This window comes from Echiichthys vipera (assembly GCF_963691815.1).
Source record: "Echiichthys vipera genome assembly, chromosome: 19".
NCBI lineage: Eukaryota > Metazoa > Chordata > Actinopteri > Perciformes > Trachinidae > Echiichthys > Echiichthys vipera.
Window position 1 is genome coordinate 26994273 of NC_139844.1, and position 24936 is coordinate 27019208.

Here is a 24936-nt window from a genome sequence, read left to right on the forward strand (position 1 = left end):
GTCTCCACTGCGGGCAGAAGCACTGATAGTCAGTCTCTTTAGTAATTGGACCTAAGAGTGCGTGTGCCACAACAGCTACAGGATCTACTCATCAAAGTGAAGGCAGGCTATTTAAGATTTGATTAACTGTGCTTTGAGTATGGCTTCTGAGCAATGTGGTTGCTAAGTGATTCTCTTGTATTATTGCAGATCAAAACAACATTTTCAAATCCCTATCATCACTGGATATGTCTGTATTGACAACACCTGATGAGCAGTTTAACAGTTTACCTGTCCCCAACAAAAATGGTTCTTGTTATTCTGCCAAATGAAGTTACCCATCCATCCTCCCACCTGTGTAACCGCTTATCCCATCCTGACATTGGGCGAGAGGCAGGTTACATCCTGGACAGGTTGTCAGACAATCACAGGGCGGACACATAGGCCTTGGCATTAAGTCCTGTGTCAGTCCTCTAACGTCAACACATGAACTGGCAGAGTCCCATGCTGTGTTTATATGATACATTTTGTAGTCTTTTCCAGGCACCCGTGGTACACGTGGACTTGAAAACACACACTAAGGACACACTTACAATTGGCCCAGATGATCCAAGCCGTGCTTTAGCCTGATTGCCCCCCCCCCCCCTTCCTCCCCTGCAGCTTACGTCATCACCCCTCTGAGATTTTGTTTTGTCCGACTGTTTTTGAATATTTTCATCCGACCTTATCTGCAGTAAACTCTCCTCCTCCGAATCAGACCCCGGTGAAACCTTCGGCGGCATGTTTTTAAATGTCCGTCGTGGGGAACAGTCATATATACACAGACATCAGGACGGCCAACAATGCTCGTGCTCATATGTGCAAGCGTGGTCTCGGCCGTGAAGTGTGTCGTTTCTAGGCACGGTACGAATGGATAGTGTGAGTAGGAAATTGGATCCTCATGAGATTTGTTTTACTTATACCTACTTGTCTGCTCATCTCAGTAGATTAGCTCTTAATGCCAGCACTCTGCAGAACCCTTGTGAGATATACAGTAATTGTCTCATAGTGGATTTATTACTGTCAGATTGTGGAAGCAGTCTGGGTATTTTTCTTCAAAGAATTCATCAGTTGTGCAGTTCTCTCTATTGGCCTTGGCACTGCATGTGTAGATAACAGCAGTCCCAGTATTAAAGGACCCATCCCAGGTTTTAGGTGAGATGTGAGTGTGTATGAGTCAGCAAAGAGAACTTTGGCAGGAGCAGTAGACCGCCCCTACTACCTCCCCTCAGCCCACTGCACGGGTAGCTTTTAACAGACACTAGAGATTTGTTCCATAGCAAGATATTTGGCTGAGCATTCAAGTCCGATGTGTGCCTGTTCACATGCACACATGCTTCAGGAGGTTGAGATTCAGTCATGCCCAGGTAATTGGATATTGAACCCGGGAAAATCCAATGAGACGGAGCGTGAGGCAAAAAGAACAATCCCAGTAACAAGTTTGCGTGCACATTTATATCGATAGACTGTTTTGCTTTTAGTAAAGTGACAGCAGTATTTTACTGTCACACCATCCTCACCCAAAACACAGCTATATAGGCGAGTGTACAAAGTATCTTATTCATTCATCATTCATTCATCTTCATCCTCTTGTCCCTGTCGGGGTCGTGGGGGGGCTGGAGCCAGTCCCAGCTGACATCAGGCGTGAGGCGGGTTGTACCCTGGACAGGACGCCAGTCTATCACAGGACACATAGAGACGAACAGAGACAGACAACCATTCACACCTACGGGTGATTTAGAGTCATCAATGAACCGAACACCTGCACGTCTTTGGACTGTGGGAGGAAACCGGAGAACCCGGAGAAAACCCACGCAGACACGGGGAGAACATGTAAACTCCACACAGAAGGGCCCCAGCAGGGATTCGAACCTGAAACCCTCTTGCTGTGAGGCGACAGTGCTAACCACCACACCACATTACGATCCATATTTCTGTGTGTTGTCAGGCAGTGACCTCTCGTGCCTCGAGTAAAACAGGGGTCAGCCAAAGTCTGTGTCAGGAAGAGGTCAGGCAGAGGTTGGGTTGGTGAATGGCTCAAACAAACACTGGACTTTCATCCAGGAGATCGTAGTTCCTGTTCCTAGTCCCGTGTGAAACCAAAATTCAGCATAATGCAGCAACTTTAGTCCGCAACCACCTCACGGCCCTCCTTGACAATCATAGTCGTTTTAACCCGACCACTGCCCAAACTTTTATCAATCAACATCGACCACATGTTTAAAACTGCAGCTGTTTCACAACGTTAAATACAACCGTCAAATATGTCATCTTTGGAGACCTCGGCAATATTTGGACGGGATTAGTTTAATGTCGGCAAGAGGGGTAAAATAGTTTAACCGTAGGCGACTGTAATATAAAAGGCCATTTTGCACAGGATTAAGAAATACCTGTATTCGACCAGAGGTGGGAGGGGTTACCCAATTTACACACTACGTCACCTCCCTGTCACCATGATCCTGCTACGTAGCTTCCTGATATCACAAAGTTAAGTAAACACGAAACTAAAGGACAGAATGATCTAAAAATAGTGATAAGGCTTCTTCTTCGAGCGCCTCCATATTCAGAAATATGCAGAAACTACGTATTGACGGGATATGACGGAATATCAACATACGTTTTACAGAGGGTCGTGTTCAGACGGGATTAGTTTTACCTGAGGTCATTTTACGGACCGTTTTATTTACTGACATTCTCCAGAATAATTTCTGACATTGTTCATTCAGACAAGACTAAAACCTCTGGTAAATATGACCTTACCCCACTAATCCTGTCCGAATAGGGCTCTGATCTGTCGTTGCGGTACGATTCAATTCAATTTTATTCACAGTGCCAAATAATAACAAAAGTTATCTCAGGACACTTTACAGAGTAGGTAAAGACCACACTCTATGACTTATTTATGATTTACATGGACCCAACAATTCCCCCGTAGAGTACGGTGGCGTTGAAAACCTTCACTATAACAGACAGGAACGTCAGACAGACCCAGCTCTGTGGAGGACGCACATCTGTCTGCACCGGACGATCGTACGAGGATGTGTTGGTTATCGCGTATGTATCAGAGAGCTTCTCACATTATGAAAATTAAATATAATTGTTTCTGAAATTGTCATAAATGGAGCTCCACTAAATTTAAACAATACACTGCTCAAAATTCAGCACAGAAGTAGGCACTCAGTGTTAGTTATTGGATATAATACGTCATCATTATATCTCATAATGATTAATAGAATGTTTTTGAACATTTTGGTTTTATTATTCCTGTAATGTTGTTGCCTGTTAGCACTAAGCCCCTTCAGCTCGGCGTAACTCCAGGCAGAATGAACCCGGGTAAATATTGTGGCGTTTGGTTAATAAGACGCTATTGCCAAATGAAATCAGAGTAGCTCTTTTGATTTAACACCCCATTAAGCAAAACAACCACTGATTGCAATTAAAACCAATTTGGTGTTGCAATCAACAACAAACGGAGGAGTTTGTCTTTCCTCAACCTGTTCACGAGCAGCAAACTGTTATTTTTCTGGTATGCTGCGAGGTTTATTCAGGGAAGCTACTTCTTCATACCTCATTAGTTGAATTTGTTAAAACCGATCATGATGAGATGTCTCGTTTCAGTTGTTCTGCCTCTCATGATCCAAGTAATTTATTAATAAATATTTGGTGATCCTAAGTCCTCATCTCATAAGCATTTCCTACAGGCTACAACAAGATTTAGGTAAACATGTTTGACCCTTTCAATGGCTTTGCAATGAGACAAATCCCCGGTTATTTCACATGATTTCCTTTAATTTCATTAAAAGTTTTCATGGAAATAATCGTTTAATTTGGCAAATATTAAAGGTGAAGAAGAGATGTCATTCAATTGGTACTCCTGATTAAATTAATATAATTCCAGTTCCTTTGTCAGTTGCATGGCTACCAGCTGACTAGCACCTTCCAATCACATCTGTCAGGTGTTCAGCGTGGCCATGATGGTCTGACTCTCACTATTATTCTTCTGATACATATTAGCAACATCGTTTGATGCCTTAGCTCCCTCCACTCTTTAGTACTGATATACCTAAGAGCTAATGTTTGTGTGTTTATTAAGAGGGCTAATCTCTTGTTGCTGTTTTCGGATTCTGATTCTCAAACATTTGCTTTAAAGAGTAGTGACCGATACATCGGCCGGACGATATTATCAGCCAATAGGTGTATTGTGTCGGCCGATGCAGGCTGTTGCGTTTTTCCGGCATTGTTTACAGACAGGCGTCCACAGGCAGCTCCCTGTTGCTGGAGACGCTATTTTCAGTTCAATAAATTTGCCTTTTTGGGAAAGAAAATTGAGACTTGTAACATCTGTTATCATCACTGTGTCATTTTTATGATGTAAATCGAGGGAGTAAAAGTGGAATCAGCTCAAGAAAATCTCAGTCCGTATCAGCTAAATCCATATCTGGTGATCCCTATGAAAGAGTCAGTTTCTTGGCACATTTGTCTCCGGCCGGCCTACGATTCTACACATATGAGAAATAAAGTTTGCACTAATGAATAGATAAGTATAAATGTGGACTTCTAAACCAACAAAAATAACATTTTCTGGACCTTGTCTATGACTGAAGATTTTTTTCGGATCTATTAACATTATTTTTATGTTAAAAAGTGCATCGCTCCTTTAAGGAATATTTGTGTGTGTAACGATAGAGGGCTGTCACTTCTACTTGCGCTGCTGAACTGTCCTCTCTGTCCTCTTCGTCTGTGTCCGAGCACACACAGTCTGCAATAGTGAGAGCCAGCGTGTGTGTGTGTGACGGATAGCATGACGTTAGCCTCAGTTGTGTTTACAGTTTGTCTGTGAATAAATGCTACACCTCCCCAAGCCCTAACCCGGGGTACCGTGTCTTTGCTTGAAATCTACAGGATTAAAGTGAAGGGAATTATCCCTGAAGCTAACTACACCTTCATTTATTTCATTTAAATGTCATTTCATATGTTTCTTTCCAATGCTATTAATATTTTATGTAACCCATTTTGAATTACCTTGTTGTTGAAATGTGCTATCCAAATAAACTTGGCTTGCCTTCAGGCTCACTGGACCAACTTTTAACAGCAAGCAATTTGTCCAACTGTAGCTCAACACTGCTTTAGTCCACCTTTTTATTTATTTATTTATTTCTAGAAAACATACCTTTGTTAGTCCCTTGGGTGATAAAGTTAAGGTGTACCAGCCGCTCACATTGCAGCCGCATAACTTTGCATTTTTTAGCATTTCTTCACAACCATATTTTAGTGTTCTGTTTAGGTGTCATTTGATAAAGTGTGTGACCCAGCCACCGTTTCTCTGGGTTAAAGTGGACCCAGCACACCCCCGTCTTGCATGTGTCACTTAGTGCTACGTGATTTCACAGCCAGGATTGGTTGTAGACCATGTTGTGTTCCTCTGATTGTTGTAGGTCAGGGGTCTGCAACCTTTACTGTCAAAAGAGCCATGTTTCCCCCTCTTCCACCAGATAAAGTTTGTCTGGAGCCGCAAAACATATTTGATGTCACAGCTTATAAAGGTTTATATAAAGTTACATTTTATTATTATTATTATTACCTGTCCTAAAAATGTTGTTGTTCGCTAATTTCTCATCACATATCAAGCACACAGGTAAGCCATCATCATGTGAAATCAAATTAATGTGTCCACAAATTTTCCTTCGCTAATTTTTAGGGGGGGGGGGGGGGGTTAATCCAGCAGCAGTGCGGGTCACCAACTCAAGATCAGCCACCTGCAGGGAAAGGCGCTGGGCCGTAGACCAAGGATGAGACGCATATTTTAGTTTCACCTTTACCAATATCACTTTGAACTCCAAGATCAAATGTTTTCCCTCGTCCACTGTGCAAAAAAACACGTTATTTACACGTTGTTTGTATAATTTTTCGGCAAAGCTACAGGGAGCTACTGAAAAGGGGCTGAAGGTCTGCAACCCACGGCCCAAGAGCCGTGGGTTGCAGACCCCTGTTGTAGGTCTATCCAATTGCATCCAGTGTCCATTTGCTCTGCACCGCCCTGCGTATTGTACGCCCTGAGAACTGAGAGCTTCAAGACTAATACCACAGTCTTATGGTGTCAGGCTGTATTTTCCCAATAGTTAATGCCAAATGACACATTTATAGTCATAGGAAATAAAAAACCTATAAAATAAAGTGTTTCTAAATCCTTTACTACAGCTTTCCTCTGATGGTTTTCTTGTCTTTTGTTAAGCAACCGCTAAAATGAAAATATGAGTTTAAAAAAACAGTCTACAACACCTGCTGCAGACGGAGAATAAGATCAGCATATGTCTTGTGTGACTCCTCCAATATCAGCACTGGGACACTGGGTCAGGGAATCTAGTGCTACCTCACCTCACCAGCAGTTATGTGTCTTTCAGAGCTGTTGGAGAAAAGTCGCAGGAAGGAGGAAGAGATGAGGAGCCTCCAGGTGAGCGTTTTATGTCTTTATCAATCCTGTTCATTTGTGTCTGTAAGTCTGCACCCTAAACAGCGGATTTTTAAATATCCAGCTGGCCCAATTTCAACTACGCTGCCAGAGAGAGACAGCTGGTACTATTTTTATTTATACACCACATTGCCTTCAAAATCCGTTTTGCATATCTTTTGGGGTGTTTTCGAGTGACTGCTGTGCTTTAGTCATCTGTATTCTGTGATGCAGCGCTTCAAACATTGGTGCACAGCCGTGGGCCTGACAGACTGCTTGTAGCCTTGCTTGGACAAGTAGCTAATTACTGCAGACACAAGGCCTCGGAGTTTAAAAGCCACCAGAGGACTTGTCTCTGTCTTTCGATACAGCATCATCTACACTTGGCAGGCCACCAACGCACCTAGTGTAGATCCGACCGGCCCCCAGCGCCTCGCCAGCCATTTACTCACCATTAAACAGTGAAACACAGACCCAAGCATTTCTCCTTTGTGTGTGCGCGTGCGCGTTCGTGTGCGTGTGTGTGTGTGTGTGTGTGTGTGTCCCACCCATCTGTGGCTGCACGATGGCACCTGCCAGAGCTCACATGCAATTAATCAGGCCTCTCAGACCCAGCCAAGCTTTTAATTATGAAGGATGAGGAGAGAGATGTAGAGACTAAAGACAGATAGAGTGAAGGAAATAAAAAAAAATAAGGTGCAGGGTGGGCTGAGAAAATGAAAGTACCCTTGTTACAAACAATCAACACATTACAGGCTGAAGCGGGGGAGGCAGCTCGGTTGGGGGGGGGGGCAGGTGTGTGTTTGAGTGGCAGATAAGAGGCATAGCATCACTTATGCGTCGTTAGAGAGGGAACATCAGTCGGGGGCTGGATGAGCAGCGAGAGCGGTTTGTCTTTATGTGTGTGTGTCAGTGTGTGTCTGATAAGATGCCTGTTGTGTGCTCTGGATGTGCTATTTGTGGGAACACTGTATTCCTCTCTTCTGGATTCACAGTCTCATGGAGTGTTTATAAAGGTGGACGATGCGTCTCCACCTCCTCCTACTGTACAATAGTGAAGCCAAAATATCCCGCGTGCTACCCTCTTCTCTCCGCGCAGTAGAGTCAATCATAGCTGTCAATCATGACGATTCACCCTGTTTTTATAGCATCAATGACTTTTACGGGAACAAAAAGAAACACTTGAACATACATCAGCGTAGTATGAACCTCTCATTTTTTTATTTAACCTTTATTTTCCAGATAAAACATTAAGAACAGTTTCTTAATTACGATATCAATCTGGTCCGAGAACTCTCAGCAGAAGTAAAGGTACAAAAAATAAGAATACACAATATTGAGTCGCATACAAATAAAGAAGTATAAAAGTATACACGGCCTACGTGCAGACATAAAATAGAAAACAGAAATGTTCTAAAATGTGAGAAAGTGGGGACTCAACAGGAGCAAGAGGGATCGACTAAAACAGTGTTAGGTTTCTGCTTAAATGCAGACTGATCCAAAAGTTGTAAGTTCCAGGGTGTCTTGAGTGGCGTTCCCGTCAAAAGCTGCTGCAAAACGAAAATGAGTTTTGGCCCAAGCACAGATGATCTTGTGCCGTGAGTGCTTCTGGAGAGATGGAGAAGGGAGGAAAAGTAAGACGGCGGACTCTGCGGGTTTGGACGGAGGGCCAATGTACCACTTTGAAAAGTTCACAGTGGTGTGTATTAAAGGGAGCATCGGTGGGGAAGCGGATAGCTGAATGGTGTAGAGCAGGGATGTCAAAGTCGAATACATCAGAGGGCCAAAAAAACAAATTTGCTACAAGACCTAACACAGTGTACCGTATTTTATTTAATAATTAAATGAATAATCCAATATTTTTGTACGGCTCTGTCAGTAATTTCAAGCGAAAACATTTTCCAACAGGCTCACAGACAAAAATGTCCTGTACATTAAATGAATAAAGCAATATTTTCTTATGACTTTAGTGATTTCAAGGAAAACATTTTCAACAGGCAAACAGCAAAAAAGAAAATAAAATGTGTTCTTTAATATCAAGATAAAGACGCACAGCTGTGTGAACATGTGCTCTGCCTCCCACCGAGCTTGAAACACCCTGTTCTCATCGTCCACCTTTAGTTTAGCTATTATTGGGGGGGGGGGGGCGGCTGAAAGTTGACATCTGCCCTGAATGCTGATGAATAATGAAGCCGAGGCGGCCCACTTGCGGCGCTGCAGTGAGTTTGCGGGCTACCGTTGCATTGTGGGTAATGTAGTTTTGGTGCGTGAAAAACACCAGCAGGCGGCTGTGGCCGGTTCTAATACTAATCAAATATCATCCTGGGGGCCAAGATCATTCATTCCTTGACTTTGACACCCATGGTGTAGAGCTACCTAAAACGTTGTATACAGTCTATGGTCTGGCTCATTTTCAACCTTACTTTGGTATTATTATTATTATTTATGGGTTATTATACATATGAAGTAACCCTGCTGTGTGTCTTTACAGGACCGTGTGTTGGATCTGGAGATGGTGAGTGTGATTTCTTTAATCAAAGTAATGAAAACAGTCAAAGAAAATCCGTATTCATATTTTGGTTTAGAAAACTTAAAGGTTTGAAATGCCCTGGAGATGTTACATCAGAAGTTGTGTTTACTGTGAGCGCTTGATTGGATGCGGCCGCGGAGGCAGGTTCACCAAAGGTTATGTTTGTTTAGCAACCCGTGCAGGCGAACAAAGGGGTAGAAATGACTGCTTTAGTCAAGGCTCAGAGCTCCGTTAATCATCATAAGTCTTTGCTGATGGGGTGAGGAGCCGAGCTGTACTGACAATACAGTATTGACCTCAGCGTCCAAGCTGTTAACGTTCACCGCTAACATCCTTAATCAGCTATTAGATGTCAGCCCAAAATTACTCAGCGCCACTGAATGCTTCTATTGACCGGAGCCCTTTTTACTCTCTTGAAAAAAAAAAAAAGCTGTCTCAACGCGCGCTGTCCATCCATCACAATTATGCAGCACGCTTGGCCACTCTAACCTGCAATTAGCTGTTGTGAGAAAGAAGAAGGAAAAACCTCGGATCACTATGAAGTGAAATCATTTCTGCTTAGAACAACAACACAGCGGATGGATGCATCGACCCGTCCTGCAATCAGCCCAGGCGTCGGGGATCAAGCAGCGAGTTTCACTTGTGTGTCAGAGCGCCATTCAGTGCGGCGATCGGCGTGACGCCTCGTAACAAACAGCTCTTTTGATGCTTAATGAATACGAATGGACATGACTATTGAAAACATACAGTGGGAGGATGAATGGAATGGCGCGCGGCTCGAGTGGTTACATAATCGAGGATTGCATTAAGTGTGTTGTAGCAGAAGTCGTCAATTAGCTTTTGAATTGGCACAGACAGCACGTCCCATGTCATGTAGGTTTGAATGGGAGATACGTAGACCGCACTCTAAGAAATACCATTTTAAGAAAGCAGAAAGCAAGCACTTATATTTCCCAGAGCTGTTGTTAGGGGAGTTAGTACTCGACTAGAAATGTATTTCACGATAGCCAAGTGGTTCAAACTGATACCACTGTTTATTACCACAACTTGTGCGATTTGCAGCCGACAGCAGCAGACCTACAGTATCTTTCCTCTGCAGCATGATCCACATATCATCAGTGTACTCCAATCAATCTAAAGTCTGAAGAAATCCCTGCATACACTATTAAAGCTTCACAGGAATAAGAAGACAGTAGTGTGACGTGCAGGTGTAGTTTAAAAAAGGCCCTTTGGAGTTTATTAATAAACAGAAGTTCTCAGTGTGAAAAGCGTTCTGCGTGTCCTCGAGGTATAACAAGTGTGTTAATTAGTTTCCTCCCTTGTCAAACACACAAAGCCATTTTTTAAAATGAATATTTTCCAAATGGTGCATTAATACCTCCTCCAACATTATGTTTTTGGTGTGGTGTGTTTGTTTGTCAGGAGGATTATGGGAAAAACTACCGGCCGGATTTCCTGGGACTTCCTTTAGTGGGAGGCTGAAGCGTGGGCCACGAATTAAAATGTACATTTTTAGAAGCGGGTCAGAATCACGGGGCCAATACACAAATTACTTTTTCACTTTCATTAACATTGCGAGACAGGGCGGGGCCTTGGTGGCCGTCTGCACTCTGAGTGCCCTTCTAGTTAATGTCTGTTATTGCCGGCTTGCAGTTTTCTTTACCGCCTTTGTCGACGCAACACAATGTTTCTCTGTGAATTCACACAAACTCTGAATAAGCAACCTGCAAAATGGGACCCACTCATAACAGCGGTACTTACAGCGCCACCAGCAGTCAATAAAAATGTAGCAGCTCAACAGGTTACCTTTGAAATGCCGTGTGTGAACGATGAGTGTTTACAACATGTATATTATTATCGATTTTTGTTTTCTTTTTGTGTTTTTGGCAATCATGGAGCCATGTTACATTGAGCTCTTCCAGTGAAATTACAGTGAGATGTTTTTGAAATTACCTCATCATAGGGTCCAAGCATTCATTCATTCATTCATCTTCAGCCTCTTGTCCCTGTCGGGGTCGTGGGGGGCTGGAGCCGATCCCAGCTGACATCGGGCGTGAGGCGGGGTCCACCCTGGACAGGACGCCAGTCTATCACAGGACACATAGAGACGAACAGAGACAGACAACCATTCACACTTACGGGTGATTTAGAGTCATCAATGAACCCAACACCTGCACGAACAATAGAATATATATACTTATGTGTATGTAATATATTTACAAATGTCCCGTAATACAGGTTTGCTGTTTGTGTGTAAATGTTTATCACACAGTTTGTTTTAAAGGGACGATATATGCTAATAATTCCCATTGTTTCGTCACGTGGGAGGACATAAATAACACATATCAGTGCTAACGGTATCAGCGGTGCACTCTTGTTATTTGAACAGCCCATTATCTCTGCAAATACAACGGCATCAGTAGCCACCACAGAGCAGTTAAAGCCCACGGACAGCTGATCCAGCCGCGCAGCCATCATCAGTAATCAGCGCTTTAGGTGACCCTCGACTGGGAGCGATGTCTCATTTCACTAAATATGTGTTTCATCGATAATTCCTTCCCCGCTTCTTTCTTTTTCATCTTTTCCTCGCTCTTAAATGAGAAGGAGCGAGGAAAAGACACACGAGGGGAAAGGGAGGCAATTAAGGGAATTGGGACGTAGCCTCAGTTTTTACCTGTGGATAATTCTCAATCTGCTATTTAGTCGTTGCATTGAAATGTTCTCTGCTTGTCTCTTACATGATCATTAACATTGTGGACGTCTTTACTTGATTTGTTTTTAAAATGGTAACAAAACTGTCCTTAGAGGGTTTTTTCTCATTCAAAGAATCAATTCCAGATGCGTTATTTTGGATATGTGTGAAATATATTCTGTGATTTTTGCACAAACGCTGATATTGTATTGATTTCAGTTAAATCTATGCATTTAAATGGCAGATGAACCAAGTAACTACCATTGTGATGTCCATGTTCTGTGTGTATGTGCTTTGCAGAACACTAGAGTAGCCCTGGACCACTTGGAGTCAATTCCAGAGAAACAGTGTCTGATGGAGAACTTCAAAGATTTGGAGGTGGGTCAACTTACAGCCAGATTTACTTTCTTTGTAATCAAACACAGTGGTTGAGAAATGCAATATACAGCACCTGTATCCCCCCCTGCCCCCCCTTTGTCTGAAACACTTCCACGTCTCCTGTGTGCTCTCGGCCCCGGGGGAATGACTGTAGCAGCACTTCCTGTCTATATATAGTAGAGTTGTGACATCACAACCGTACAGAAGTACTGACGGCTCGTTTAAGGACACAGTTTCTATATACGGGCTGTGTGTGTTTCTCTCTTAACTGGATGTTGTGATACTTATACATCACCTCCACCAACATGAGATCTTTTAGGCACATGCTTTATCACATTTATCCAGTGTGGTGTGTTCTTTTCAGCGTTGTTCTTCTGCTGTATATGAGGCATCAGGCTGTTCAGATGCTCAGTCTTTTGTCCCTTTTACATTGTTGAGGGCAGTTGTTTTCTTTTGTCTGGTTGATTCTAATGACACAGCCTCCATTTTGTGCTGACAGGAGTCACAACGGCAGAGGGAGACGCTTGAGCAGCGCTACACCAAATACAAAGAGATCGTCTGGGACCTACAGCACCAGCTGGACGAGTCCAAACGCAGAATCCAGGAGTACAGAGTACGACACACACACACACACACACACAGACAGATGTGATACTGTAGTCTAGAAAAATGAGCTTTATAATGCCTTAGAAGAGCTGTACTCAAACAACAACCTACACCTTTTCTATTTCTGTCACTAATTGCAGTGCTTTGTTCAAACAGCAGCCATTTGGATAAGGATAGCCTGACTTTGAGAGTCATTTATGAGTCTGGCTCGCCCACATCAGTGCCAACGTGTGCACTGCACCTAATTTGCAACTTGTATGAATAAATGAATAATTTCACATGCTGGTAATGCATCATGGGTGGACAGAGTGGGACAAACTCGAGCAATGTCACTAAAGTAAACTCAAACCAAACCTGAATTTAACCCGTCTTTTAATTGCCATAGTCATCTTCTGTGCTATCAAGCAGCCAAGGGAGCCATCAAGATATCATTGTTGACATCTGATTGCCATTAGCAGTTTACAACCTCCCCTAAACAGCCATACAGTCACTTTTTAAATGGTTTTAATCTGCCAGATTACCCCGTCGGTTTGCCAAATGACTCCTGCGTTGAGTGATAAGTGGTGATTGCATTAGCTTAATAGCTGCTGCCCACCCGGGGTTTGTTTAAGGAAAAAGGATGGATTGAACGTCCTTGCAAGAGTTCCATCTTGATCAGAGTCAGCAATGCCAACAACAACAACAACAACAACAAAGGGCTTCTGCAGTGAATGTAATCTCTGTTTGAAAAAGCAGTTTCGAGCGCTCCATTCAGACAGGACACGCACTGAGAAGAAAATGAATCCTGTCATTACAGGTCATATGTAATGGTAACGATGGATAAACACAGGATCAAAGAAATCAGTAAAATGTGTCAAATTTCAAGAGACAGCAGGGACTCGGGGGGCAACGGATCACAACATATTAAGAAATATCTGTTCAGGCTAGGACACTTGTGACTGTTCACAGGCAAATAAGTGTCTGTGGAAGAAGCTTTTATTATACACGGGGAGGGACACAGGGAGGGACTCCAATCACTCACGTCCCCAACAGAATATTTTATCACTTCTGTACTTTTATTACTTACTAGTGTTACTGCAGAGCCCCTTTCCCACTTAACAAAAAACCCATGACGACCCACTTACATTTGGCTTTTATCTTTAGTGGAGAAGGTTCATACAAATGACTCTGCAGTAGTTAGGAGTCAATCACCTCCTGCGTTGATCAGCTTACCGGACTCGTCAGAACCATCTGAGAAGGCCTCGTTGGAAACTGATTAGGGAAGAGCCGGCGCCTGGCACTTGATTCGATCAACCAAGTCAATCAGGAGAGGAGAGAACATCTTTTCCACCCAGAAAAGCCTTCAGTGCAGGGAGCAACACTGATGCTATTGCAGCATCTAAGCTCCCCGCTTTAGGAGCCGCCATTGTTGTTGTGAATGAGCGGCAGCGGGATGTCGTCGTCAGCCCCTTCAACTGCCAGTAGCTCCTCACTCCTCACTGGACACCGATTGGTCAGTGGACGTCTGGCCAAAGCACAAACACATCACTTGGAGCCTGAGAAGATTGATTTAACTGCATTATTGCAAGAATTCAGCTGCTATGCAAAGTCACCAATCAGCAAAAGAAACCTTGGACACCTTGATTTTCATTTTCCGGCGCAATACTCTGACGCTGCAATCTGTAATTTAGGGCCACAAATTCTGTCCTTTTCCACCCAGCAGCACTCAAACATGGTTCCAAATGATGAAGAGAGAGACTGAATGAGTTAACCTGAACCCTGTTTTTGGCACATTCGTGATGGTTAGTTATGGATTAATGGCCCACTCATCTACTGGCTGTGGAAAAAAAGTCTATTGCTTATTTTATTGTGAGTTCCAGCGTTGTTTTGAGAGTACTGTATTTGACATACCTTATACAGAACTGTTTACACTTTTGGTTGTGCTGTTCACTTGACATTGTAAGATTTTGCTGAAGTTTGACCTTTAACCCTGTCAGTTACTGTGTCCTCCTCTCTTCAAGGACGAGAAGCTGGACGCGACTTCCAGAAGCTTGAGACTGGCTGCTCTTTCTTCTTCTATCAAAGTCCCCGGCACATTCCTCAGCAGCTCGCTGAGATCTGACACGCAGTGTGAGTATTTACACACTGGAGCTGCAAAACCTGTGCTCTGACAGCTTAACTGTCGGCTGTTTTGATGCTAGCCATTTTTTCCCTGCATCTCTGCGTCGCAAGATCATTTAAAAACGTACACCAGCATTTGTTAAAGGTTTTCTGCGACAGCATCACAAGTCTGCACAATGATGACTAAAACGATAAAAATCAGGTTAGGAGTATATCATTATAAAGCTTAAGCTGTGATAAACATAATGAGGCGTTTCACTGTGGCAGTCTTGAGGTTTCCATCAAACACTCTCGGTATAGCACTTAGTTAGGGCGCACTCACACTGTCCTTCCGTACCGCGCCCCAAACAGGTTTTACGGGTAAAGCCTCGTTCGTTTTACCAGTGTGAGTGCAACCGCTCCGCGCCTAGCTGCGGCCAGCTGGCCGTCCACGGCCCGTTTGAGAGAGGTGGGCTTTTGTAAAGCGTGTTTGCATGGCGGTGAAAGGTTCGCGTTGGTGTGATGCGGAGGTGGAGTGTTTACTGCAGATTTGGTCGATGAAAAGATTCAAAAACAGTCGACAAGACGCACAAAAACTCCGAGGTCTACGGAAAGCTCTGGAAACAAAGCCACGCATCGCCATGACGTCATTAATGCGTGTGACGTGTTACGGCGTGATGACGTATGGACAGGCAAGAAGCATTCTCCGAGGCCCAGGTAGTGTGAGTACAAGCGGGCCTGGAGGGGGGGACTAGGACCCTAAAGCACGGGGCACGGTGCGGACGGACAGGGTGAGTGTGCACTTTTAGAACCGTACATAACTCGTACAGACTCGTATCTAATCACCAGGTCTGTTACATGTTTCCACCGCAGACGGTACATTTAAATGAAGGTGGGGTTGTTACCGGATGGTAAGAGCCACGTCAACCACATGAGTTGTGTGTCATGTTTAGTTTGTACATTTCTTCCTGCGTTGCTCCGACACAATGCGATGGAAGCTGTGGACAATGAAAAACCTTTTCATCCGTCACTGCTCCTTCCAGCTCTCATTTCCTTTTCACAGAGGACGCCGGGGAAATCTGCACTGATCACCTCAGTGTTTCTAGCTCTACCTTTTAGTAATGGATCAGTGTGCCAGGGGAGGTGACAGACGGGAGCGTTTTCTATTGGTATCATCCACAACGTTTGACTATGGAAACAAAAAGATAACTGCTCTAATGTGCAACCAACTAAACCGAACCGCTCGGTGGAGACAAGACTTAAGTGTCACTTTTCTATTCAGTATTTCGGCGTGACACCCAAAGCTTTAACTTTCCATCAGTGCTCTGGAAGTGTGTCTGTGTCACTGCCAGTGGCTCGTAGCCAAAACCACTTGTAGCACTTTCCTAAGCTGCTTACAGATATTTGGCGCAGTGAGGGAAACTTACTTTCTGTGTCTTTGTGTCTTTTTCACCTCCAATACTTAGTGGCCAAAACACATCCATGTCAATCTAACACTAGTGTTACATTCATCACATGTATCCATGACTTCTTTGGCAGTAACGACTGCAGTTCTCCTACATGTCGGGCCGCGACTGGGTGATAGACGGACGGGGAATATAATTGTTTTTCTTCCCTCCTCCGCAGCTCCTCACAAACGCCTGACCAGTTCAGACTTGGATGACTCTCCAGTCAACGGGGCCAAACCACTCACAGATTAGCTCAACCAGAGTGAACCTTTAGATCTGTATCTCTACAAACCCAGACACGCGGTGCTTACAGCGGATCCTTCCTGCCCAGTGCTCATCCAGAACAAAGAAACAACTTGACTGTACCAGGAGGCCTCGCACTCAACACTAATCCTCCTCGACTACCTCATCCAGGAAATCACTGGAGGTGCTCAAGAGCAGAAGACTGAGAAATACTTCTGAGAAATAAAGTTTGGACACTTTAAAAGGAGGATATACTGTAAAGTGTTAAAATGTTATTTATAAGAACCTCAATTGAATGTATTTAAAAACCAAAATAGTTTCACTGTTACATTTCTTGCCATTGTTCCAGCATTTAACTCCTACACAGCTGTATGTTTACTCCATGTACTCTTATTATCATGCCAACGTGTTTGTGTTAAAATGATTTAGTATCAACAAACAAAACTCGGGTGCCTTTAACAATATGCAGTTTTGTTTTTCTACTGACGTCCTGCTGTGAAGTCTCATCATGGAACTGTGACATCTGTTTTTCCATCTCTTTTAATGTATTTCTTTTCTTCGTGACTTTCTATTTTTTGTTTCATGCAGTTTATATATTTGTAAAAAGAAAAACAAGCACAGAGATGTCTATTTTTTATGAAATGTAAAGGAAGTGTATGCACTAAGAATAAATCCCTATGCAGCCAGATGTCTGGTTTTATAAGCACACTTGATGTCGCCTTCATTTCGGAGTAGAGTGTTTGTTTTGCAGCAGCCTCGAGATTGCAGCTACTCCCACTGGTGTGTCTTTCGCTGTTTGCTAAAACCTTCAACCAGAGAGAACATGAGAGAGAAATGTCTTCCTTTTAATTTGCTGCTCGACTGTAAACAGTACCTGCTGTGTAAACATTTCTCAGAGTTGTACGTAATGAAGTGTTTTGGAAAGGTACTGTAAGTTTGTGTACAGTGTGAATCAGCCTCAACACTGAACATGATGCAGGATACGGAGCCCCAAAGGTTCTCAGACAAGTCAAAAATACAACTGAATAAATACGAGTCAGTTAAATAAATATAATGTTTATACTAAAATATATTTTGTTTGCCATTAATCAGCTGATAAAGTATTTTTAAACTTAAGCAGAAGAGAAGAAATACATTCTTTCACTTTTCACTCTTTGTTTATGGCAGACATTTATCTTTTACCTGTTATTGTAAAACTGTTTTTTCCGTGCGTGCCCAGAGCAGTGACTGGTCAGGGGTTCCTGTATGTGTGCGTGTTCGTTACATACAGTAGATTGTACATAAAGATGGACAACACGCCTCCACTGTACAGAAGTGCAGCCAAAATATCGCGGATACGGCCATCTTGTAATTTTGCAACCAGAGACTTCGCAGTAGAGATGTGGCCCCCCCCCACCCCCTCCTATCAAGCCAACATGGCTTGATAGTTGCGAGTATATACAGTATGACTATGGTTTGTAAAGCCATTTGAGGGGGAAACTTGGCTAGCTAGCTTGACTGAAAACACTGCCTTTATGAACCATCAGCATGTTAAGCTAGTCTACATACCTAGCTGATGTGCATTGTGTCATCCATACTGCACTGCTGTAGCATTGTTGCTTTAAGCTTTTGTAACATTAGCGACAGCGTTTTAGGTAGGAAGCTTAAGCAACCCTTACAAAGTTTGCTAGCTTACATCACTTAGCCAGCAAATTTGTACAGCGATGCTACAGCAGTACATGGATGATATATTTCTATAACAATTAATGCCTCAGCTAAGAACAGTTGCTAGCTGAAAAGACTTGATTCATGTCTTTAGCAACAAGTCTTTTCAGTTAAGCTAGCTAGACAAAGTCGTCTCCATTGTTCTACTGATGTAAAATATTCAAAGGCCTAGAGTACAGAGTTTTTTAGTGTAGTCTAAAAGTTTTTAGGAGCGTACCTATGTCCGATGTTCCCCGCTTTTTACAGAAAGGGTCTGATGTTCCCCCGTTTTTCCACAATATGTGCAGAATTATCCGGCTCACGTAGACCCTAACCGCAGCCCCCTTGTACCTGTGCCCTTTGTGGCGTCCATCTTGGGCACCGCGCTTCACGCAAAAACCTAACAAAATGCTAAATTAAATCAGCGGAGGACCGTGGAACATAGGACCCTTTTGGGGAACATCGGTGTGACCCCCTTTGTTTTAGCATTAGCTTGCTGTTTAAAACGATTTAGCTGCTGTTACAAGCATGTGTACAGTGATGCCACAGCAGTACATGGATGATCAACATTCTGCTGTATTTCTATAAAATAAAATAAAGAGGCCTCAGCTAAGAACAGTTGCTAGCTGAAAAGAATTGCTTCATGTCTTTAGCAACAAGTCTTTTCAGTTAAGCTAGCTAGACAAAGTCCCCTCCATCGTTCTACTAATGTTACACACACACACAAGACCAAATACTACCCTGGACATACATTAACAGACCCAGGTCATAATCATTAAAGCATCAGGAAATAGAATAAAAGTTTTAGCTCTACATTGTAGACTGTCCACTGCTGCAATGGTGCATCACTCTCCCACAGAGTAAAAATGAATGAAACAACTCGGAAATAGTTTCAGGGATACTCACACAATCATTACCCTGACTTTCTCCAGTAGCATTGTACTTTAAGTCTGGAACAAGACTTACAAGTATGGATTTATGAGGCTGAACTTATTCATGTACCTTTTAAAGCTTGTGGGGTTTATGGAGCTTTGCACGACACCGATCCTTTAAAAGCTTCTGCAGGTGTCTTTTGTGCAGCTGCCTGTAATATTCAAAGAGAACAAGGAAAAGACTTAATTGACAGTTAAGTAGTTTTTGACTAGTGGGATCAATTCTGCCTGATATCAAACAAAATTAGTCTTTCTCCTTACTGAAAATCAGAGCTTATGTGATTTTGGAACACACTTTAGTATTAATTCACTACCTCACCAGTCGAAAAGTCTTGTATTTACAGGTCCAGTCTGACAAAACGTCTGTTTTATGAAGCAGCATCCAGAGGAAAGCAACGCTCAACCAAGCTTAGAGCAAAAAAAATGAGCTGAGAAGCCGAACAAAGCCTTCACTCAATCCCCGCTTCGCCCTTTTTAAGTTCTGAGTACATTTGGAAAGCAGAGGTCCAGGGAAAATATTGAACCATTCTCGGAGTACATATTCAACCAGCACAGATTGACTGCACTTGCGTGGCGTCTCCCTGAACAGGCTGTAGATTTGACTTTTATCCATTGACTTGTGGTAGCCGGTTCGGTTCAAGGTTTATCACTAAACACAGACAGAGTCTTACAGATACTTGGAAACGATGAAATTGAAGATTTAGGATTGTTTTGCTTCTCTGAGCAGTTTGAGTTCCAGCAATAACATTTGTTACCCGTGGGGGCTCAAACTTGTGCTCACACCGCTTTTCTTTTCCCCCCCTTGTTGATATATCTTTGCATTTTCTCTAAATAAATCAAATTTGGCAACTTCATCATCCTCCCAGACAACTCTGGCTCCCTCATATTCTTCTTTATACTGTATCCCTCCCTAGGAGAGCCTGTCTGCTTATCTAAGCTATATTAGGTTGCAAAACACATGCAAATTCGTAGATCAGTCCTGCTACTCCCAGCAGACTAGTTTCCCCATTTACATTCTGCCCCATCATTAGTCCAGCTTTACTCCACTTTGTCAGGTTGAGAGATGGTAATGAATAAATTCAAAACTTTCCACTAGTTCGTGTTTATTTGTGTTTTCCCACAGAGGAAAATTCAGCCGCTGTGTCATAAAAAAATAAAGTTTGTAATCTGCATTTGCACATGCATGAGAACCATAACACACATCTGTCTGAGCCTGTCAGAATAAATTGCAGTGTGACAGTCAAAGTTATTTAAAATGTGCCGGTAGTATTCAGATCTATTCAGGAGACTTCTTTCCCTGACTGTATGAATGCAGGAAGACTGAGAAATCAGGTCATTAGCCGGGTGATGCATGCTCCGAGCTGACAATCGACACACACAAACGGGCCAAAAAACACATTCAGACACACCATTCTCAACACTTTCTCCTCAGCTCCCCAGCACATGTATTGTTACACAGCTATTGTGAGGCCAGATTTGAAAATATCGTCAACCTTCTGCTTAGTAGTGCCCTCAGTGCCGCTCTGTTATAAAGGTCCCATAGCATGGTCATTATCAGGTTCCTACTTGTATTTTGAGTTTCTCCTAGAACAGGAGTGTCCGGCCCTGCTCCTGGAGAGCTACTGCCCTGTTTTAGGTTTCTCCAAACTCTAACACCTGATTCTAATGATTCTCAAACCCTTGACGTGCGTCAGCTGATTGATAACGAGCAGAGCATTAGAATCAGGTGTGTTGGAGTAGGGAGAAACCTAAAACATGCAGGGCTCTCCAGGAGCAGTGTTAGACCATAGACTGTATAGAAAATGGACATAGCGAGGTCCGTTCTCTAAACTTGATCCAATCGTCCTCCCCTACGGGGGACTCCATCTTGACTCCGCCTCATTTCCTCTGACCAAAAAAGGGCATGTATGTGACGTTGGGGGGAGGGAGATACGTCCATCTGGCTGACGTTTACCTCTGAGGAGAAGTGAGGGCCAGAGGCTAGCTGTCACTCAAGAGGCCACGCCCCTAATTATTCATAAACTTTAACCTCCAATAAAGTAAAAACTAGCCTGACACAAAGAAATTCACCTGCTCAGTGTTGTCATGGAGATATGATCTAAACACACAGACTAGAATGTTCTTTTGTCCTTAAACAGGTTTAATGATGCTGTGTAAACGGCCTGTTTAACATGGGGCTCAATGAAAAACTGCTCTGTTATAAAACCTGCCCCTAGTGGACAATCAGAGAACTGCAGTTTTTAGCACTTCCTTAATGGATCAACCAGGAGGTCGCTGTGGTGGGGGCTTGGGTTAGACACCCCTGACTTAGAACAAGTTTTCAGTCCCCCTTCAGAAAAGCCCAGTTTGCTCTGATTGGTCATTGGTGTTTCCAGGTCTTATGCATCTGCTCTCTCTCTGTGCATTTCTCTGTGGATTAAGCATTTGGATACTTTCGTAATATTTATGTAGCACCTCAACCTGCTTTATGATCAAAAACAGACATAATAGTCTCACTTCTCACAATAACCCTTTTCACACAGATATTCTGCATCAGCGCCGCAGTGAAGAACCAAGCAAATGGGACATAAAACCGCCCCAGTTGTGATTTCACACAGAACGCCGGCATTCCCAAAAGCAAAAGAGGCGTCTTGTGTGTGTGTGTGTGTGAGCTGATCTGCATCATTAATCAACAACTCAAAGCTGACCCGACCCTCAAACTGACAATTCAATGTGTAATAGTGGAACAATAGTCACCAGAAAGAAGCAGAGATGGACTGCAGCACCGTGTGTGTATGCAACGCTCAGTAGGGACTTTCTTTATGAATTTTTCATGCAAGAAAAATATTTACAAAGAAGGATTTCCATTAGACTTGTCTGAGTGAACGTGTTTGTAGATGTTTGCAGTTTCATGTCCGTAGGTCATGTGTGTGTGTGTGTGTGTGTGTGTGTGTGTGTGTGTTTGAGACAGGGTGTGAAGAGAGTTGGACTATTCTTAATATTCTTAGGCTGCTCCGTGTGCTTTGTCACTTCTTGACCCTCCTGTGGGTCGACTTACACACACAGGGCTAATGTGGGACCTTTAAGATTTAAGATCTCTGCCTCCATGTCAATACAGTGGAAGTTAATCATATTAAGTTCTACAAAGGGAAGAAGCAAGGTCCAGGGCTCTCTCCTGGTAAAAAAGTTCAAAAGCTTTCATTCACATGGCTAATTCTTTGAATCCTTTGGCTGTTTGTTCCACTCTGTGTGGGTTGTAACGCCGCTCATGTGCGAGCGTTGTCCGTGCTTTTAGGATTCACCATGACACAGCCATCTGAATAAAGGCTGAACGTTTTTGCCAGAAGAGTGTTGCTCCGTGCCAAGAGCACCTTCATTACACTTGTTTGAACTTTGGAGAAGTTTCTAAATCGCACTAAGTTTGAGGCGGATGGAGTTGCTCAGTTGTCATGGAGATGTCTCAATCGTGATGATCAATTCATCCAGTGACTCCAGAGTGAGTCCATGACTTTGACTCCTTCCTAGTTGCGAGCATCCCCATGACAACTGAGCAACTCCATCCAATCGAAAAAAGATTTTTTTAAATACATCAAATAAAAGGAAATGATTTATTGCTCCAAACTGGAACGATTTTTTTCTGAAAAGACACATTACTGCAGAAGTATCTGATGAATATGTGAATATGTAAGCACTAAAACACTGTGGCTAGATTCTTATAGTTATTTATGTAAAAAGACATTCAAAAGAGGCCGAGACATGTAATTGTATGTCATTAACTTTTTAGGATTCAATATTAATAATTAAAAATCATTTTACCGGACTATCTTGCACCCACCTAGACAGGGAACTCAGATCAGGTGAGCCACACGACAGTCCCTGCAGCCATTCAGGATCCAGCCAAAGCCCCAGATTACAAACAATAAGCAGCTCAGATTTCATTTGTAGTCACGTTGCTAATCTTTATTTGATTACATTTGTGATTACGTCTTTACTATATGCCACTTTTTTCATGACACCACTTCTAAATGCCAAATATGTTCGACAGTATTTCAAAGAAGGTATGTTTAAGATGTTAGACAGCGCTCATCATCGAAACACAATGAGGGAATATCATCAGTCGAGACAGATGGCCGTCCTTCATAGAGCCGGGTCTGTTCGACGTTTCCTGCCTGTTAAAAAAAGGATCTTGTTGCCGCTTTGGGCAAAACTGGATGAATGTATAGAAATTGCTACTTGCTGCTGCTCATGGAGGAATTGTTGGGTCTCTGTAAATCATGAATAAGTCAGTGTCGTCTAGACCTACTCTTTTGGTTTGATTTGGCACTGTAAATAAAATTGAATTGAATAGAAATTGAATTCAATTGAATCTCACACAATATATGTCACCCTGCCACCCACCATAAGATGTTTTCCACGTCTAAATGTAACGTTATCTCACCTGATGGCTTTAATCCAGCGTATTTTTATCAGAGCTAGACTCGATGCTCGGTATGTTAGTGGCCCCGCGCTTTCCATTGGTACCAAGATGGAGTCTCTACGATGTTCCTATCAAAAGTTATGGCCTTTTTAAAATAGGGTTAAGGTTTGAGATTAGGGTTAGGGTTAGGGTTTAGGGTTAGGGTTAGGGTTAGGGTTAGGGTCCAGGATTAGGGTTAGGGTTTAGGGGTTAGGGTTAGTTTAGAGACCTGAAACTTGGGCTACCCCCCCTATTTCGTGGGTGCTGAGTGCACTCGTGCTAGTTTCGTTGCGATCGGACTTCGGGAACCCTTTGATCTTAAACAATTTTGTGCCTATTTTTTTTTCCTTAGGTGCTCATTTGTTGAGACTTCGCCTACCCCCCTATTTATGGCCCTGCGCTTTCCATCGGTACCAAGGTGGAGTCTCTACGACGTTCCTATCAAAAGTTATGGCCTATTTAAAATATGGTTAAGGTTTGAGATTAGGGTTAGGGTTAGGGTTTAGGGTTAGGGTTAGGGTTAGGGTTAGGGTCCAGGATTAGGGTTAGGGTTTAGGGGTTAGGGTTAGTTTAGAGACCTGAAACTTGGGCTACCCCCCTATTTCGTGGGTGCTGAGTGCACTCGTGCTAGTTTCGTTGCGATCGGACTTCGGGAACCCTTTGATCTTAAAAAAATTTTGTGCCTATTTTTTTTTCCTTAGGTGCTCATTTGTTGAGACTTCGCCTACCCCCCTATTTATGGCCCTGCGCTTTCCATCGGTACCAAGATGGAGTCTCTACGACGTTCCTATCAAAAGTTATGGCCTTTTTAAAATAGGGTTAAGGTTTGAGATTAGGGTTAGGGTTAGGGTTAGGGTTTAGGGTTAGGGTTAGGGTTAGGGTTTAGGGTTAGGGTTAGGGTTAGGGTTAGGGTTAGGGTTAGGATCCAGGATTAGGGTTAGGGTTTAGGGGTTAGGGTTAGTTTAGAGACCTGAAACTTGGGCTACCCCCCCTATTTCGTGGGTGCTGAGTGCACTCGTGCTAGTTTCGTTGCGATCGGACTTCGGGAACCCTTTGATCTTAAACAATTTTGTGCCTATTTTTTTTCCCTTAGGTGCTCATTTGTTGAGACTTCGCCTACCCCCCTATTTATGGCCCTGCGCTTTCCATTGGTACCAAGATGGAGTCTCTACGACGTTCCTATCAAAAGTTATGGCCTTTTTAAAATAGGGTTAAGGTTTGAGATTAGGGTTAGGGTTAGGGTTTAGGGTTAGGGTTAGGGTTAGGGTTAGGGTCCAGGATTAGGGTTAGGGTTTAGGGGTTAGGGTTAGTTTAGAGACCTGAAACTTGGGCTACCCCCCCTATTTCGTGGGTGCTGAGTGCACTCGTGCTAGTTTCGTTGCGATCGGACTTCGGGAACCCTTTGATCTTAAACAATTTTGTGCCTATTTTTTTTTCCTTAGGT

At 43.1% G+C, this 24936-nt stretch overlaps 1 protein-coding gene across 1 annotated transcript in view; it reads left to right on the forward strand.

Annotated features, from left to right (window-relative positions):
* Positions 1–17057, forward strand: part of cep128 (centrosomal protein 128) — a 55365-nt gene extending 38308 nt beyond the window's left edge. Inside the window, 6 exon segments of the mRNA XM_083933979.1 lie at positions 6420–6469; positions 8958–8981; positions 11989–12066; positions 12566–12679; positions 14673–14781; positions 16378–17057. Of these exon segments, the coding sequence (XP_083790105.1) occupies positions 6420–6469; positions 8958–8981; positions 11989–12066; positions 12566–12679; positions 14673–14781; positions 16378–16451 (449 nt within the window). The 3' untranslated portion in view covers positions 16452–17057.
* The last annotated feature ends 7879 nt before the right edge of the window (positions 17058–24936 follow it).